This window comes from Eptesicus fuscus, chromosome 2, assembly GCF_027574615.1.
Source record: "Eptesicus fuscus isolate TK198812 chromosome 2, DD_ASM_mEF_20220401, whole genome shotgun sequence".
NCBI classification, from domain to species: domain Eukaryota; kingdom Metazoa; phylum Chordata; class Mammalia; order Chiroptera; family Vespertilionidae; genus Eptesicus; species Eptesicus fuscus.
Genome location: NC_072474.1, coordinates 65,376,187 through 65,396,116, shown reverse-complemented (window position 1 = coordinate 65,396,116; position 19,930 = coordinate 65,376,187). Strand labels below are relative to the sequence as shown.

Below are 19,930 nucleotides of genomic sequence, written 5' to 3'. Positions count from 1 at the left end.
TGCTGAATTCTGTGAGCCCACCAAAGACTGCTCACTGTTTCTGAATCTATCTTTTGTGAGTTAGTTTTTAAAAGGATAGGAATGTTCCTAGGGAACACCCGTGAATATTTTCCATATCTACTCCGGGTCATTTGAACCTTTTGTTTTTGTTGTTGGGAATTATTTCCATAGAAATAGATAAAATGGAGGGTATGCTATTTCTTATAAGTTTTTCATTCACTTAGTAAGTATTTATTCAGCCTGAAGCATGCCCGGTCCCAGGCACCAAGGAATAATGATGCAGAGCAGTGTTTATCGCACAAGGCCTCATCTACTTTAGTAGATCCACTTCCTATGAAATGTAAATATTATAAAGCCATTAAAACACTAATAATAACAGAATAATGTTGGGAAAACCTATCCATTAAAAAACTCTTTAGAGGCATTATCATAAGCTGTTTGGATGACGGAGGGGTGATAGAGCAATGGAGAAAAGTAAATGACTGCAAACATTTTCTTTGGGAATGACCAATACTGGTGAAATAAACAGTGGCCTATTGACCTCTATTGTACAATACCCACTGCAGTTTGTGTCAGTTACACAGGTTTTATTGATGTTGGAGAGCACATGACATGCCAAATAGAACAACATGAACTTCCTCTCTTTAAAGGGGAAATATCTTTCTTTGCAAAGCTAATTCATTGAAAGGTAGCCTTCTTTTTAACACACATTTAAAATATCTAGAAAGAGAGAGTAAGAAACAGTTGCCCATCAAGACTAATTTTTAAAAAAATGTATGCCTATTCACAATAAAGTTGAAGTCTAACATATGGGTAATTGTTTTCATTAAAATTGAAAGATGGCATGAGACCAATCAGACTTCTTTCTCTGACAAAAGAATTATTTTAGAAAATATATGGTATGCCATCTTTCTATATGATTTGTTTTTCTCTAGACTTGTATATTTCCTTAACCTTTTAACTTTTTCCAGTTTCCCATACTGGGAGTTTTAGGAGCATGAAATTGAAAAATACCAATTCTTTGGGGCAGAGGTGCCTCTGAGCCATGAGAAACATGGTTCAAAATCCTGAAATTAAGAAGCCAGAGTTTTGGCCCAAATCCTACTCCTGAACTCACACGTGATCTCTGGCAAGTTACCAAATTTCTGTTTTAAAATATGCTTAAAACCATACTGGATTCACCTGCATAAAAAAGACATTGGGGAGAACTAACGTTGAAAAGCGTGGCATTTCTCATGAAGTTCCCACCACTCTGGCAGTACTTAAACACCCAGGGCTTGGAAAAGTGACTGCCTTTCAGTACCAAGCAGAGCTGTATGGCACTCTCTAAACAAAACCACATGTTTCACATGGATGATAATGGTCTAACTTGGCATTTTCTCAGGAATAGATTTTACCCAGGCTTCGTTGGTCAAACTTCTGACATCCCTGGGAAAACCATAGGTCCCCTAAATTATTCCCCTAGGATATGACCCACTCTTAAAATATTAACCCTACCACATTGAAGTGTGAACCCATGGAGCAACAGTGACCCCCAGTGGCCAATGGTGTGGTCTTCTTAACCCCAGTTTGTGCTTCTAAGGAGAGGTGAATTACGTAGTGCGGTAATTGACATCTCATTAATCCTGGTAGCAACTATTAAATAAATCCATGTCCCCTGACATGGTTATTTTATTTTAACAACAAAGTGTAAATATCACTATAGTAGTAGCAATAATGCATCAATATTAAATAGGGTGCTTTTTGGGTTCTTTAAGATTAGCATAAGATTTAGAACAAGTGGTTTTTGTTGCAAGCCTATTATTGAAAACATCCTAGTATATATTAATCCCATTTGGGGACTAAGTTTTTTTTTTTTAATTAAAAGATTCTTGCTTAGATAACTGGATTCAAATCCTCACTCTACCACTTACTATCTACTTGACTTTAGACAAGTCAGTTAAGCTTCTTGAGTCTATTTCTTTACCTGTAAAATGTAAGAAATGTTAGTTTTGTTGTGGGAATAGAGATACTATGTATAACATTCCTGATACATAGCAGGCACTTAATAAATGATAACCACTTTGGTGATGGTGGCAGAGATTGGCTGAATGAGTAACGATGCCAGGGCTATATTAAATTGTCAAAAGAAATTCATAATGTATGCATTTTAGTGATGAGGGGTGGAGTGGAAAAAGTTTCATTTAACTTATGTGTTCTTTTCCCATTTACTTTCTAGTCTTTGAAGCCTTCAAACCATGCTACCATCCAGAGCATAGTGAGAGCTGTGGGGGTCGTTCCTGGAATACCTGAGCCTTGCTGTGTGCCAGAAAAGATGTCCTCGCTCAGTATCTTATTCTTTGATGAAAATAAGAATGTGGTACTTAAAGTATATCCTAACATGACAGTAGAGTCTTGTGCTTGCAGATAACCTGGCAAAGAACTCATTTGAATGCTTAAATTCAATCAGTTTATTTTTATGGACTTTTTTTTTTTTTTGCACTGCCAACTCATTTAATTCTACAAGATTTATTAATAGTCAAAGGAGAATGAGCAAATAGACTGACAATTTCCACCAAGGAGAACTGGACTGTATTTGTTTCTGAGAGTAACTAAAAGCAAAAATTTAGTAAATATGGACATCTATTTCTTATTTTTTAATCACATGAGAAAATTGATATTTCAAACTGTTTTTAGAAATGTTAGAGAGCATGGTGATTTATTTTTGTAACGGGCTTTGAGACTAGATTGGAAAAACAATGATAGCTTATCATGTATCTCTACTCACAGAGAATAAAATAATTTCGTATTTTGAAGTAGGCTTATCGCCTTACATTCCCGAGCAACTCAGTAAGTGCTAAATAATCCAACCAGCTTTGATGTTTATTGTAAGGATTTCTGAGATTCTTGTTTACCTGTGCTTTTCTGCACATGGCACCATGTGACGAGTTGTGTGTGTGCTGAGTGTTCGTGTATATGTATGTGTGTGTGCACACTGCCAGGTGCCTATGCCCTCTATGGGAAGGTTCGCCTAACATGGTTTTATAATTCAGTCTATACAGGATTCTTTGTGTGTTTTTTTAAAATGTTCTGGCAAGCACCATTCAATTATGAGAACTTTACCAAAAAAGGATAGAGTGATCCAAGAGCATATGCAGAGAGTTACCACTTGGCCCAGCCATTTAATTGGAAATACAGTTGTTTTCATTTCATTGCCTCCCAGAAAAGGAAAGCAGCAACCCAATTTTCCAAAACCCAGATGTAATTCCTCTTCTATACCCCTTTTTCACAAGTGCTTTCATTTGTTCTTTTAAATTGAATTCAAAAATCCTTCCTGAAGTCATTAAATTTTTTAGTTCTCTTGCTATGCTTTTACTTCCTATAAAGTAATCAATAGATACTGAGGCTCAAAAACTTATGGGATATTGGAGATTTCTTTAAGTGAACAACTTAATTGCAATCACACATTCATTATCATTCTTTGGCCCCATTCAGGTCCAGGCACTTTTTCACATGGGCCAGGGCTTTTGACTCAGAAGTGGAAGTTATTCTTTAGCAAAAGTCACTAAAAGTTATCCATCAAGAAAGGGAGTCAAATATATAAACACTTTTTTTCCCCGTTTCCATTTGTCAAAAACATTCTCCTTTATACTTTTGCCCTTGTTTATTGTCTCAAAAATCTTTCACTGGCTACATTTACAAATGTGAAAACATTTAGAAATGGTTACACACCATGGATTGTTGTTGATGTTATATCTGTGGATAAATTAATGCTCATCGTAGTTCAATCTCACCTGATGAGAGACAACTAAGCTATTTCAGAGGCTGTGAAGTATTAGAAGACAAGGAGTTTTGTTCTGTCTCTGACTATAGCTGTCTATGGTGATTCATCATTTAATAACTGTTTATTAAGCATCTACTCTGTAAAAGACACTGTATTAGCCATGTGTCTTTAGTGTCTAAAATGAAGAGGCTGTCTAGCTGAGCTGCAAAGCCCTTCTGGTACTGAAAAGTCAGGTTTATAATATTAGCTATTTCATTTAATGGGTGACCATGAGATCTTAAAACAATGCAAATATCTCTGTTCATAAACCAGACGCAAAGCATTCTCTGCCTCACTGCTGGGAGTGTGGAATTCCCTGCATAAGTGGAGCTTCTATCTTATTGGAAACCTATTTAAAGAATAGTACCATGAAAAGCAGCTCTCTGATACTTTGGGAATTCACAGAGGTTGGTGCCCATGAGTGTTAACTCCGTGAAGGAGACACGCCAGTTCTAAATAATAAATTAAGTTCTGGTGCTTGAGTTACTGTTTCTTACAGTTCATTTGTTTGTTCTGGTAGCATAATGTTTAAAGATTCAAAATGAGCTAGGTGATGAAATTATTTAAAAAATTTTATCAAAAAATTGAAAGCAAAATTATATATAGAAGCAAGCCAGCATGTGGCCACCATATCCCTGTCACACCATTTTTCAATAAAGAAAACTTCTGTTTCATTGGTAGAGTTGATGAAGTTTTTAATTAGTTTTTTTCTAGATGTAGTTCAACCAAACCTCTAGTAACTCCCAGTATTATGTCTCGGTCTTCTTCTATCCAGATGTTTCTTTATTGCCTTTCTTAATTGGAATTAGTGCCTACTTACTACTAATGAAGCCCTAAAATGGCCAATTTATATGACAAATCACAGCATAGTGAAAGAGTTTGTGTAGTCTCTTGGCAATCAAAATAGTTTTCGACTAGTAGTTATTTTTGGGTGGCCACGTAACCATCATTTTACTACTACATTGAGGACATATTATGGTATCAATAGGAAACCTTTTAATCCCAAAGAATAAAGGAAGATTACTTTCCAGTAGTGGGGGTTGAAATAAATGAGTTAATATTTTAATTAATAAAAATTTACTTGAAATAGTTTGAAAATTAACTGACTATTTCACAATTGGTTAGGTACTAGTGTCTGTGTAACTACTACATAGACTTTATATAAATCTCCAGATATAAAAGCGGGAGTGGTGAAAAGAGAAATTACAGCTATAATGCCATTTCCTAAGTCATGCATCTGTCTGTCTCTCCCTCTACCCCTCCTCTCACTCCTGATCTCTGTTTGTCTCTGTCTGGTCCCTGTCTGTCTGTCTGTCTCTCTCTCCCAACTCCCAACCACCCCCACTTCTAGATGTGAGACACGCAGGCACAAACAGTCACTTAAAAATGACTTTTTTTTTTCAAAAATCACTCTCTTGAATTCAAATTCAGGGGCTGCCAGTGTCAATATAGTATTTTCAAGGTATTTTTTAATCATAACCTGTGTAAATAATATACAATTACAGGATTTGGGGGTAATAGAATTGAAACTGGAAGACTGGGTTCCCCAGATCACAGAACTATAATATTCCAGATGCATTTTTACATTTACCTAGCTACATATTAACTGGTGATCATTTATCCAATAAGATAAAATTTTTACCTTAATATTTCTGAAAAAGCTCTTCTTGCCCATTTAATATTTTCATAGACAATCATATGTGTATAATACCATTATCAGCCTGACAAAAATTTTATATAATCACATTATTCAGTTTAGTCTTTCTGCTTTCACTGTTCTCTGTGCTAACAAGTAACTAATGTCTGGATGTTGACTTCTTGTTGGGTTAAAGAACAGCTATGCACACCTGATATGTAAGATTAAATATGAGATTAAATAAGAAATCTTGGGTAGGTCTGACTTCTCTGTGTAGCCTTTTTTCCCCTTGAGAATTGTATTTTAATGTAGTTTATAGGTAACTAAATGGTCTCCCTTTTCTAAAAACTAAGCCTTCCTCTCAGCTTTCCACTTAGTTTCTGTAAATGTTTTAGTTGAGAATTTAATGCTTGTACAGTGAGTGGCAATTTAAAAATATATATATTATATATGTATATGGAAAAACTTTAAAGATGCTTTTAATTTATTTAATGATTGTTGCCTTCCTATAATGGTAATAATTTTCATCCTTAGATGGTGAGAACAAGCTCTTTTACTCTGGTTATTACATGCAAAATAAAATTTGTTTTTGTGGGTTTTTTTTACCAAATCCACTAAAGGGGCGCATTGCAGTGAAACTGTGAAGGACGCTTCACTACTGATGTATAAGCTTTGCTGATCTGTATCCTTTCCTCCAGTAATGGAGAGTTTTTTATTATACAGTATGAAAATAAAGACTGCTTAACTGAACATTTCCCCAGAGTTGAACATTTTTAAATTCAAATGATATCATGAATGGAGTATCATGAATGGGTCATCATAATCTACTCTCAACATAACATGATTAACACTGTGGAATAACATTGAAATACACACATACGGGGAAATCATTATGTCTTCCAAACTTCAGAAATCCAACTTTAATCAATCCTCTCTCTCTCTCTCTCCTCTCTCTCTCTCTCAATCTCTCTCTCTCTCTCTCTCGGTATTTCTTGTTGAACCACAAACTCCACATTTCCTACTTGGAGATATTTTGTGTTTTGTTTTGTTTTCTGGATGCCTGACTCACTATTTTAAATATAACATTATTTAATCAGTCATTGTTACTATTTTTTAAATGATAAGCATTTAAATTTAATAAATATGATAATTGAGATGTCTTTGGCCTTTTTTTTTTTTGCCTATGGCTTTCACTTTCAAAAAGTGACCTGAGGTTAAGAAATAAAATATGCTTTTATATTATTTTCATTCATTTAATCTGTCCCTTTTAGATTTATTTATATTGTGATGCTTAATTAAAAACCATCGAATTAAGGAACTACAAGGCACTTAAGAGATCATTTTGAGCATATTCCTTAACCTCTCCATGCCCCATTTATCTTGCCTGTAAATTGGGGCAATCAACTTCCTGCTTTATAGGCTGGTTACAAGGTTTAATAAAATAATCCATGTAAATTACTTTGCCAATTTCCTGAAACAGAGTAACAACTTCATTACCATCAATTATTATTAGTGTCTAATCTAGTCTTTCTATTTTCCAAGTAAGGACATTTAGACTGCTGTGGTTTATTCCTATTTAGATGTCTACATATCAAATCCTCCTCTAAAAACTGGCTCCAACAGGGATGGGTTCCTTCACATAGAACAGTGATGAGCATCTGACAGAGGTGGCAAAGCTGGGAGGTTACTCAGCAGCAAAGCTGGGGGAGGGCTGTAACTACTTTCTACCAGGCATATGAAAAAAAGTTTTAAAACCCAGAGTTCAGAGAGAGAAGAATGAATCAGACACCATAGAGCATTGGGCCTTACAGAGTAAGAAGAACTGCCCTCATTCCTGATGGTATTTCAGTTTCTGTTCCTGACTTTTGGAAGAGAATAAAGAGCCATCAATAGAAGGTGAAACAGGATGTGTCTTCTACTACTCTTCCCTCTAGCAAGCTGGGCAGAAGTTGAGCCCATTTATGGAAAAGTAAGGAATGGGGTAAAAGTGACTCCCCTAACATAAATTGTGATATGAATTGTCTTTTATCACTTAAAAAAATTTGTGTGTGTGTGTTATGTTTTTTTTTAGAGAGAGAAAAGACGGAAGAGGGAGAGAGAGAGAAACCTCTGATGAGAGAGAAACATCAATGAGCTGTCTCCTGAACACCCCCTACTGGTAACCAAGCAGCAACCCTGGCATGTGCCCTGACAGGGAATCAAACTGTGACCTCCTGGTTCATGGGTCATCGTTCAACCACTGAACATAACACCGGCCAGATCTCCTATCACTTTTTAAACTATAATGAACATTTATTATGAATCTAAAAGAAGCAAACACAATATACAGCAATCATTTCATGTAGCGGTTGGAATTTGTTTTTGTAAGAATTTCCCTGCCCTGCTTACTATGCCCATTTTTTCCAGGCTCATCAGAGGATGTGGAAAGAAAATTCACCTTTGGTTTCTCTTAAGTCCATTGCCACTGTTATCTGGGTATCTAAGCTGCAGTCTGTATGGAGTGAGGAGTCTATTCTGTGAAACAATCGGACTGATAATTAACAAGGTTAGAATATGAAGCACACCCCTCCCCCACTCTTAATGTTGTCAGTTTTAGTTTTGGACAACTTGTTTTTTTTTCATTTTGTCCTCATTTCCTTCTGGGGCATTGAAATACTGCTCGGAGGGCAATAAGAAATCCAGTTCTAGAAAAAGTTAAATCACGGAGTAGCAGGAGCAGGTATTTTCTTATACATTTCCTTCCAGCACCATACACAATCTCTCTCTCTCTCTCTCTCTCTCTCTCTCTCTCTCTCTCTCTCTCTCTCTCTCTCTCTTTTCATACACACACACACACACACACACACACACACACAGATGCTGCCACCCCTGCCATGTCCCTGGAGCAGGGGGAGAGGTATGGTTATATTCCAACCCATTGACTCAAAATATGAGCCAACTGCATTTGCCGACTAAAAAACATGGGCAAATTGCCATCAGGTTACAGTAAAAACCAGTCCCCACCTCATGAGGGCTCAGGCCAGATGTGAATGCAGCAGTCCAGAGGTAATTATGTGTAAGAACCATGTGACAGAGCTTTTCCCAAAATGGACTTATTTAAGAGAAACATTTTGGTGTTTATAGGACTTCAGCCCAGCTTTCTGGATATTTTCCATCACTATAAACACTGATATACATACACATGAACATAAGTGGACTTTTAATATTGGGTCCAGCATATGTAATTTCATTAAGTCATCTTATTTGTTAGAAATGGGAGAAATTAATGATTCAATATCAAAATGTTGGCAGTTAAAATATTCACATAGACAAATGCTGTATGGAAGCTGGAGTCCATACTCTGGCATCAATAACATGAATTAGGAAACTCTGAACTATTAGTAATGTTTGCGTGATTTAATAACACAGAGGTAGATGGCTGGCCTGGCTAGAGGGCGTGCATCCACATCAAGAAATACCTGAGTTTGGAACTGTGCTTTCTACTTCCTTTGATCTGAAGCTCACTTTGTAACACTTCCAAAGGATAACAACATATTACAAAGAAAAGTTTCAGGTTTGATGGGTTGGGCTGAGAACCTCTTAAAATTACAGTTGCCTCTTATGTCATCATTTCCTCTAGCAGGGTGTTATAGGAGTTGTTTTAAAATTTTACCCACTCCAACTAATTACAGAATTGAGATTTAGAATTCACTATAAAGATGAGACATTTCTGTCTTAGAGCAGGCAGACTCCTTTTCTGCATTCTGCTTTGAACTACCTATTAGAGACGAGAAAATGACCCCATGCTTTGAGAACAAGGGAGAAATCACCTGGACAAGAGTATATTAATTCAAATTAAAATTTCATATTTTATTTATATTTAAAAATCTTAAAGAATCTGGGACCTTGTTACTATATTTTCTCGGTTCTCTTGCAGCTCCCTGGAATAAAATCTGAATTTGTAAGAAGGCTTAGTGGCCTTGAGAGTGGTTATCAGGTACATATAGATGATGGTCTACAAACCCGAAGTAGGATACAAAGGAAAAATAAGTGCAGAGTAGAACAATTAAATCTACACTTTGAGCACTTACTTATTAAAATGACTTTTTAAAAGTTTATTTAATTTCTGGGAAAATGACAAAGCCAAGTCCTAGACACTTATAACTGATGAAAAATAATTAACTTGATTATAAAAACTCTTACTCAAAAAGTAAAAAGAGAGAGAAAGGAAAAAAAAAATGTTTTGAACCACTGGAAATTTGAAGTGTTATTATGACCACCATTAGAGATAAGAGGTCCCGAATAGTAATTTATTTATTAATCAACATAAACAGTAGAGGACAAAAGTGGAGGGACCCTAAGTAAGAGGTTCTTCAGTAGTTTGAGTGACAGGAGCATGGGTTTTAGTACTGGCTTACACTTTAGAGATCTGGTACCTGATAATCCTAAAACATTCAGAAAAATACCCTCAGAGGAGAAAGTTAAGAGCTTGAATCCAAGGCTGCACAAATGCCATAGCCACTAGCTATATGTGGCTATTCAACTTTAAATTAAAACGGAATAAGATGAAAAATCCTGTTCCTCAGTCCATGAGACCATATTTCAAGTGCTCAGTAGCCACATGTGGCTAGTGGCTACCTTGCTGAACAACACAGATACAGAACATTTCCATCGTCGCAGATAGATATATTGGACAAAGCTGACATAGGGGATAAATAGGAAGTAGTTTCACTTTGACTCTGCAGAAAAAGCTTGTCTGTCTTATGTCCCTCACCTGAACTGTGCACTATCAACGGAGAGATCTCTGGCCAACATGCAGGCTCTGGAAAATGGTAAAAGATGCAGTACCCTCATGGCAGACTAAAATTGAAAAACTATTACATATGTCATTTATAACCCATATTATTTAAGATTAGAGACCTGGTGCATGAAATTTGTCTCCAATCTGGGAGTCCTGGGGGGATGTCCAACTGGCAGTTGGGCATCCCTCTCCCAATCCTGGACCTCTGGCTCCTAACCGCTCACCTGCCTGCCTGCCCTAACCACTCTGCCTGCCTGCCTGCCTGATCCCCCTAACTGCCCTCCCCTGCCAGCCTGATCCCCCTAGCTGCCCTTCCCTGCCAGCCTGGTCACCCCTATTAACTTTTTTTTTTTTAAATCCTATCCCATTCACACACAATTGTATTTGACTTCCTTATTGGCTTCTCCCTCTCACACAATTTTTCTCCCTCCTTTATGTAACACTTTTTCCTACTGACTCATCATTTATAAACTTTTCTTTCCTCTTTATTTCCTACTTCTATTCCATCATCCTTCTTCCCATCTTTCTCCTACCCTCCCTCCCTCCCCACATTCCTTCTTTCCTTTATCTCTAATCCCCCCCACTCCCTCCCCTTTTCCTTCCTTCCCACCTTAATTTTTTTCTTCACTTCCTCCCTCGGACCTGCTTTGCTCCCTCCCCCATTTCTTCCTTCTTCCCATTCTCCTTTTAAGCTCTACCGGCTCCCCTTTAAAACTTTTCTTTTCTCCCTCTTTCTCTCACATCCTACCTTTCCCATACATTCTTCTCTACTTACTTCCACTGTTTTAATATCTATCTACCTGCCTAATTATTCACTATCATTTATCTTTTTCTTTTCGGACTCCTACTTTTAAAATCTGTCCCCAGTACACAACTATACTTGATTTTCATTACAGCTCCTACAGTTCACTCATACATCCTCTTTCCATCTTTAACTCGGCTCTCTACTGACTCCTTTATAAAGTTCTTCCCTCCCTCCCTCCTTCCTTTTTTTTTTTTTTTTCTGAGCAATTCTATTGGTTTAAAATGAGCTGCATATGGGGTAATAAAGCCATCTGGAGGGGGAGGAGCGGGAGGCCCAGGGACATGGCCAGGTCATCTGTCCAGAAGTTGTGTCCCCATTTTTGGCATCTCTGGTAGGTAGGGCAAGGCTGGCGTTTCCACAGATCCCAGAGCAGATAAGGGGTGAGGGAGAGAGAAGGGGTGAAACCAAAGAGAGAGAGAGAGAGAGAGAGAGAGAGAGAGAGAGAGAGAGAGAGAGAGAAACAGAATAGCCGTATATGTGTCTGAGAGAGAGAATGTATATGTGTCTATAGAAAAACAATAGTTGTATATGTATCTATGAGAGAGAGAAACCGAATAGTTGTGTATGTGTCTATGAGAGAGAGAAACAGAATAGTTGTGTATGTATCTATGAGAGAGAGAAACCGAATAGTTGTGTATGTGTCTATGAGAGAGAGAAACAGAATAGTTGTGTATGTATCTATGAGAGAGAGAAACCGAATAGTTGTGTATGTGTCTATGAGAGAGAGAGGATTTGAAAGATAGGGTTCTGAGTGTGTTTCTGTATAAGAAATGGGGAGAGAAAAAGAAGGAAAAAAGGGGAGATAGACCCTACCTTCGCCTTAGGGGACCCCCTTCCCCTTGTCATGTAGTCAGCAACCCCAGCACTGAGTCAGCTGGGGTAGGGCGACCCCATTTGCCCTTCTCCATCTTGTGCTTCTCCTGTGTCTGGGGCTTGTCCTCTGGATGCCTTTGTCCTCTCGTCAAGAGTCACCTCGTGAGCCCCCACCCTGAGGCCTGAGGGGTGAGGTCAGTTGGAAGTGTCAGAATGAATGCTCCCTGGTCCTTCTGTTGGGGACGTCACTGAGGATGGGGTCACAGCCTCCTGCCAGCCGCCGTTTGCCCTCATTTCCCGAGGGCTGCACATCTGGCCTCCCCCAAGGTTATCTCCGTCGCCCCCTGAGCCCATCGAGTGCCGGAGTGATTCCACCTGGGAAGCAGGGTAGGAATCTCCGTTGAGCCCGGGCATCCCCAGAAACATGTCTCTGGATCCTGAAAGACTGAAAGAGCGGCCAGAGCCTGCGGAGGAAGGGGGTGTCGGGGAGCTGGTGCGGCTGTGGCCCCCCTGGGTGACAGACACGGTGGTTTTGATGGCATAGATGTTTGCCTCCTCTTGAAACTTTCCGATATTTTTCTTATAGCGAATCTGCTTGTTGCCAAACCAGTTGGAGACCTGAGAGACGGTGATGCCACACTTCTTGGAGAGATCCTCCTCAGCCTCCTCACTGGGAGACGGGTTACTCAGGTGGGAATAGAAATACTCATTTAGGTGGCCTGTTTGCTGAAGTTCCAGCGTTTCTGTCTGGCATCCAGGAACCGGGAGCACAGGCTCATGACGGCCTCGCAGGTGCTCTGCTTGAGCTGCCTCTGGATGGCGCTGGACTTACGGTGGATGACGCTCACCATCCGCTCCAGCTCCTTGGGTGCCACGGGCCTGGTGCGGCTCTGCTCCCTCAGCAGGTTCATGACGTGGGTCGTGAACTCGTTACACGCCTGCTCATACTTCTCCAGCTCCGAGTGCTGGATATGGCGGATCTGGGCAAGCGTCCTGCGATAGTCCGAGTGCTCGATGGAGTTGTCAGGGGACACGCCGCCCCCGGAAGCTGCTGTGGCTGCAGCTGCTTCTGCTGAGCCCCGCCCCCCCCCCCCCCCCCCCTTTCTCAGGCCCAGCCACACCTTCTGCCAGAAGCAAGTTGTCCAAGCGCACAAGCTGGGGGTCCTCTGGCTCCTCCTCCTGGGAGCTTCGGACACTGAGGCTGGTCTCCTTGATCTCACACAGGACGCTAAAGAGAGCAGGCTTCATTCGGTGGCGTTTTGGGCGTGTTTCTTGGCCTGGGCCTCGTCCAGGCTCTGGTCCATGATGGTCATTATCTGCTGCAGAATGTCCCGATGCCTTGCTTCCCTTGGCCTCCCAGGACTGCCCCCCCTTCCACCCCCACCGGGAGGCTCCCCACCCACCAGCCCCAGGCCCCCCAGCCCCTGCCTGGAGGGGGCGGCCCCAGCAGCCGCTTGTCCATAGTGGGAGGGGGCCTCCTACTGAGGTCCTAAATGAGTATTTCTATTCTGCCCCTCCCCACCTGGTTACTTCCCCCCAAATTCGCCGGGGCCACTGCTCCCTCCACCCCCACCCCCGCCTGTCTCTCCATCTCCTGGCTCCCCCGGGGGTTCACCCTGGTTCTGAAGGGAGACCTGGGGTACCAGCTGGGCCCCCCACAGGAGACCCCGGCCCCAGGTGGTGGAGAAAATGGAGCCGGAGAGAGAGGAGGCCCAGGCAGGGGTGTGTGTGAGCAAGAGGAAGGAGCCCTCCTTCCCTCCTTAAAGCTTCTGTTGGGGGGTGGTGTTAACCCCCAGCCCAGGGCTCAGCCCTGGCCAGGTGTTTGCTGGCCCCCCTTCCCCGGCCTCCCCACCGCTGTCCTGCTCCCATTCCCTGCCCGGGACGCCCGGCCCAGCGAGGGTGGCCAAAGCCAGCACAGCCCGGGCGCTGCTGCTGCAAAGCAGGAGCACCTCCGCCTGAAAGGCCTCAGACCGTCCACCTCCTTCTGGGGACCCGCCAACGGCCTCCCTGGGCGTCTGGGCAGAGCTCCCCGCTCCACGCCGCCTGTGTCCTGCCCTTTGCCTGATTGTTCCCTTTCTGGATTTCTGTTTCTCCTCTAGGCCTGTCTGCATGCAGGCCTGCCTTCCTCTCCCTCTCCTTTCTTATCCCCTCCTATTGCATCCTATCCTACCCTGGGCCTTGAGCTGCCTGAGCAGAGGGCGGGGATTCAGCCTGCTGATCCAGTAGTGATGTTACGGGAGTAATGGATAATAAGCATATTCCTCTCTTATTATATAGGATTATGTTAATCACTCTCTAACCTAAAAGCTGCCTCAGGTCATTTCTCCTGGCACTGGGTCCAGGTTTTACTCACCTGCTACTTATAGTACAGGTGTTAATTACCAAACCCAGCTGTGTTACTCTTTCCAGCACTACTTTACATGGCGCAGAAAGCCCCCAACACCTTTCCTTTCAGCCTAAACAACTGTGTGTGATAACATTAAATTGTCCACAGTTATTCCTAATTCATTCAGTCCATTTTTGCAAGAAAAGGGTCTTTTGGCCTTTCTGAACATTTGGAATATGAGTAGATGACAGATAGGTAGATAGATAGATAGGTAGATAGATAGGTAGAGTTAAATACTGATAAACCATTTTATCCTGTTTCTCATCAACAGTCACTTCAATTCCTATTTGACAATAATTGTTCATTATTTTTTCTACAAGTGGATGGTTTGACAAATGCATTAGTTACAATCATGTAAGTGTTATGCAGATATCACAATATTATTACAATTACATATTTATACCTTACAAAAAGATACAATGTTTTTCCAAACTTCTCATCAGTCCTTCTTTTGAGATAGAGTGCTATCAAAATAAGTCATAAATGCTTAAGAGATAATTATGTCAGAAAGGTAGCTGTTTTCAAGGGTAAAATAGAAAGTTGTGGGTATAAACTAGACACAAGCTGCAAACTGCAGACCTTCCAATTGCTTCCCTGTGTGATGTGGAGCGTTTGCCCAGAGAAGCCACAGTTTCAGGGCGGGAATCTTCAGTCTATAATCCAGAGAATGTACTTACTTGCTTTCTGAAAGACTTCTGTCCCTCTAAAACCCTTAACATTTTTTTTAACTTTCTAGGATACAAAAGTCTGTGTCAGCTGACTGGACGTGTTCATGCCTCTGGAAGAATGGGATTCCCTCTAAGAATGGGATTATGAGTGTGAAATATAGCTTACTCGTGTTTTCAAAATGTGTATGTAGCTCTAGAATTTTTTCTCAGTATCCCATCTACAGAGATGAATGGATACATGAAAATGAGCCCTGAATTATTTATTCGTGCTTAAAGACCAGTTCTGAGTAAACACTGAATAATCGGAGTGAGATTTTTGAAATAGAAACTGTGAGCTAAGAAAAGTAATCAAGATCATAATACAGTAGCATGTGGACATATGAAGCGTTATGGTTGAGAAGGGTTCATAAATTCTGATTGAGAATGAGTGGACCTATTTACTTAGTAGGCTTAGCAAATAAGAGACTTCTAAAGACTGGAGAGAAAACAGTTCGAATCACCTGCTTTGAAATTCTTCCATGGCTCAGAATAAATGGTCAAGCTTCACTTTGTCAGTTTCTCTCTCACTGAATTCAGGAAGCGCTTTCCTCATGCCATTACCTTTCTCATGTTTGGTATATAGACAGAGATGCCTGTGTACACACGTGCGCACGCGCACACACACACACACACAGAGATTTATAGCAAGTGTTTCTCCAAATATTCTCCCCCACCCAACAAATCTACATTAAACTCCCTCCAGTCTCTCTGATGCACCTGCATTCTGATTTTCTGGCTAGGAAAGAGAGTGGAAACTTTTGGAAGCTATCAAACTCCTCTTAAATCAGCCAGGTAAATGAGTTACACATGGCTTTGCGTGTTCATGGGAACTCCCAAGTAATATGGTGAGGAATAAATGCAATCCACAGCAATGCATGGAAACCTACCAACAGCCCATAGTTTATTCCAGCATTGTGAATCTTGTGGTTGTAGAAGTACTTTGTGCACCATAAAGCATTACACAACCTTTAGTTATTATTGGTTTCTATGCACAGTATCTATCAATTCATTCTCAATTCCCAATAATCAAAACCTAATAAATTTTCCTAGTTTTCTAATGGAGAATACGAATGTTAGTAGTACTCTTATCTTACAGGTTTTTGCAGATAATAGGAACAAAATCATAAAATTCTAAGACCTCAAAGTAATGAGAAGTGAATAATAATATCTTTTATTCATTAAACAATAGACAATACCAACTTATTTTCATAACTGCTAGCTTAATCTTCATAGCAGACTTATAGAAGCTAAGTAGATGTTCAATATCTAACAGTTAATAAAAGGTAGATAGACTCCATTTGAACTCTGATTCACCTGTATCCAAAGTCAATAGCATATCCACTATGACTGACAGACTTACTCTACTAATAGTGCTCACAACTTTAATATGATGATTGGCATACATGATGCTGCACTGTGAGGCATTATTATTCCCATCCTATAGATAGTGAAAATGAGGCCCAAAGATGATAAGTGAATTTTCTAAAGTCATATGGCAAGTTACAATACTCTTCCCATTTATTTTGATTCTTTTAAAATATTTTATTACCATTTTTATTTATTCAGTCCACAAATACTGAATGAGCTCTGTGCTGGGCACAGTTCTGTAAGAGCTGGGAATACAAGCATAGATAAGATAATGTTGGTTGGTGCTTTCTCTCAAAGAGCTCAGGGTCTGGCGGACAACACGTGATCTGGCAGCAAAGAAGAGTGATACAACAGGATGCCCAGAAGGCCAAGTAGTATCCCACCCACCTCAGAAATTCCCAGTACACCCTATGGGGAACAGCAGTCAGCAACCTCTATTCTTTACCCAACAGGCAGTAGAGATGATTGTTGCTGCCTTGGGCTGACCATCCGAGTGCAATTATCCAACTCCTCGAAAGCTGGGCTCACTGCCAGGAACCACCCTGAAAGTGCAGGAGCCATTTCCTGGCATCTGAGACTAATAGCTCCAGGGCATCTGCTCATAAATTCAATAAACATTTATAGAGCATGTACAATATGCTAGGCACCAGGGATGTAAAGTCACATAACACACATGGGAACACTGACATGCAAGTAAATAATAGTAATGCCACATCCGTACACGACGGATGTGTATTCAGAGAATGGTCAGATTCTCCCAACCCATGTTCCATTAGAAAGTCATCCAGATTCAGTGCTGATAGAAAAGGATCAACCATTGTGAACCTTGTACAGTGCAAGAGGATCAAATTAAGAACCTGAAAACCAGAACAATCATCCATCTCAATTTGCCCAGGTCAGTTCCCAGATTATATCTTGCATCTGCATATATAAAGGTCCTCCCCACCCTCTCACCCCCGGACCCCTGCCTTCACTCTCAAAAGCGATCTCATTTGCTTGGTAAATAATATGGTCAACCAACTTAATGTTCAATGGAGGATAATACCTGCTTTGCTTTAATATATAGGGAATGGCTTAATTTTCATTTCTGGAATGCCATGTGCCAAGCAAAGTGCTAGGTGCTCTGCTTATGCCACCTCACTCTTCATGAGAATAGTATAATCCCTGCTCTGCAGATGAGGAAATCAAAATTTTAGAGAATTCAGTTCCTTGTCCAACCATAACATAGATATTAAGTGGTAATGCTAGGCTTCAAACACGTGTTTCTGGTTCCTTGAAGGCAGCAGTTGAAGTACGTTTGACAGCAATATTAAGGACTAAAGAAGACTATCCCCAGAGAAAGCTGCAGACAGTGCACTAATTGCTCTATAGGAGATAATCAGGACCTGGACCATAAGTGTAGAGACAGAGGTTTGTGGTCATCACTTAGTCCATGAAAGGCCTATATCTTCTCAGCCTGCTCACCCTCTCCTTCCCTGTCTGCGCTTAGCCACAGTGACCATTTCTTTAGCTCTGACACCCTATTCTGACCACAGCAAATGCACCAGCATGTGGGGGTTGGGTTGAAGGGGGAGTAATACAAGCAAAAAAGGATGCATTGGCCTACCTCCTTCAGAGACTGTGCCTTTGCAAGGCTCCTTTTTACCTGCTTCCATATGGAGCCTTAATATGGTGCCTAAGGGATAGGAGAAGAGAGAATTTTTCACCAGTGAAATGGAACTTTTACGGTTTGTAAAAAGATACATCTCTTTTGTTAGTCCCTTTATTTACCTCTGCAGTACTATAAACTGAAGCAGGAAATTATACTTTCAGATTAGGAAACACTGTGGAAGGGGTGGTTCAAGATTTTCATGGAAATTTACCCCAGTTGCTCAGGCTTTATTTCCATCATCAATAAAAATTGCTTCGTTGATTTATTGGAAAATACAAACAACAGAGAAAGGTATAAAAACCAAGTGCAAATTGTCTGTAATTTCATCACCAAGAGACAACCATTAGTAATGTTTTAATTTATATCTTTCTGAATATTTTTTCCATGGTAATTCATGTACACACAATTTATTATTTTAATAAAATTGTGGCATACTCTATATATGCTTTTGCAAGCTATTTTCACCTTAACATAAATATTTTTATGGGAGAAATGTGGGTCTATACAATTTTTCATTAGAGTATAATAGTCTCTTACATGGCTATACTCCAATTATTTCACCACTCCCAAATAGCAAAACATTTAGAGTTGGTGGTTTGTTGTCTTTTGCTGTTTCTTTTGCTATTACATAAAATACTACAATGATGATTATTACAAATAGGTTGCTGTGTACTTGTCCATCCAGTTGTTTCTTTTAGATATACCCATTAAAACGGAATCTTTTCCATTTTAGTTCATATTGCCAAGGTTTATTCAGATAGGGTAGCAATATACACTCCCCTTATCAGTGTATAAAAGCCCATTTTCTGTATGGCCCATTCATACTGGTGATTATCAACCTTTTTAAACTTGGCTGCTCTACCGAGAAAATTTTAATTTATTGTACTTAACAATTCACTTTAGTTGATTGAATAGTAATGAAATAGTAATTAGAACTAATTACTTAATCAAGGACCTGGGGGTCTCTGTGTTTTGTTGTTGTCAATTTGTTTAGTCATCTGCAGACTTTCTAACAGCAGCAGTCAAATTTCAAGAAGAGTACTGGTCTACTCGCTTTGGTTTAAAGCTTCTATGTAAGAGGCCAGACCCCAGTTTGTTATTCTGACCACTAGGTGGAGTCCAGTTACTAGCCTGAAGAGACAGGGCGGCAGCTTTAAGTGAATCCTAGCTTCCACATGTACCCAGTGACCTCCGGTTAACCCTGTTTCCAATAGAGATGATACTAGATAAGGCTGGAGATCCAAGGGTCTGTCTTTCTCTCTTTTGTAAACTCGTTATCTATTATGAGGCTCTTCAGTGGAACTTTAAAATTGCATCTAGGTGTTCCTCGGCTCCCCCTCCCTCTGCCATACCCCACCCCTCTCTCTTTTATCATGATTGTTTTTAAAGACAAAGGGTATTCTGGGCACCCCTGTCCTTAGTCCAAAAAGAATTCTGATCTGCCAAAACCGGTTTGGCTCAGTGGATAGAGCGTCGGCCTGCGGACTGGAAGGTCCCAGGTTCGATTCCGGTCAAGGGCATGTACATTGGTTGCGGGCACATCCCCCAGTGGGGGGTGTGCAGGAGGCAGCTGGTCGATGTCTCTCTCTCATCGATGTTTCAAGCTCTCTATCCCTCTCCCTTCCTCTCTGTGAAAAATCAATAAAATATATTTAAAAAAAAAAAAAAAAAAGAATTCTGAGCAGTTAGATTCCGGTGAGAAAATGTTGCTACACTGAAAAAGGGGGGAAAATCAAGAAATATTTTCACCTTAAACTAATCTAAAGGATTGAATGCCAAATGACTCTAGAATGAAATTCTTCTTGATCTCATGTTCAATTACATTGTTTTCAGAAAATAATACTCAGGAGTGCCTGTTGCGACAGTTTCAAAGGAGACATGACAAACTTTGTAGTTGCCATCCTTTTCTATGCTTTGAATATTTCTTAAATTTGCAGTTTTCAGCGGTCACCTGCATTTTCCTGACCCATCAAATATAAACA

The 19,930-nt window shown here is 40.3% G+C and overlaps 1 protein-coding gene and 1 pseudogene across 1 annotated transcript in view; one reads left to right on the top strand and one right to left on the bottom strand.

Moving 5' to 3' along the window:
- BMP3 (bone morphogenetic protein 3) overlaps positions 1-6,188 on the top strand; it is a 31,686-nt gene extending 25,498 nt beyond the window's left edge. Inside the window, exon 3 of the mRNA XM_008143631.3 lies at positions 2,219-6,188. Coding sequence (XP_008141853.2) covers positions 2,219-2,410 — 192 coding nt within the window. The 3' untranslated portion in view covers positions 2,411-6,188. The remainder of the gene's footprint in view (positions 1-2,218) is intronic.
- Positions 6,189-12,031: 5,843 nt separating this feature from the next.
- Positions 12,032-13,298, bottom strand: LOC103287902 (pre-B-cell leukemia transcription factor 2-like; annotated as a pseudogene).
- Between the last annotated feature and the right edge of the window lie 6,632 nt (positions 13,299-19,930).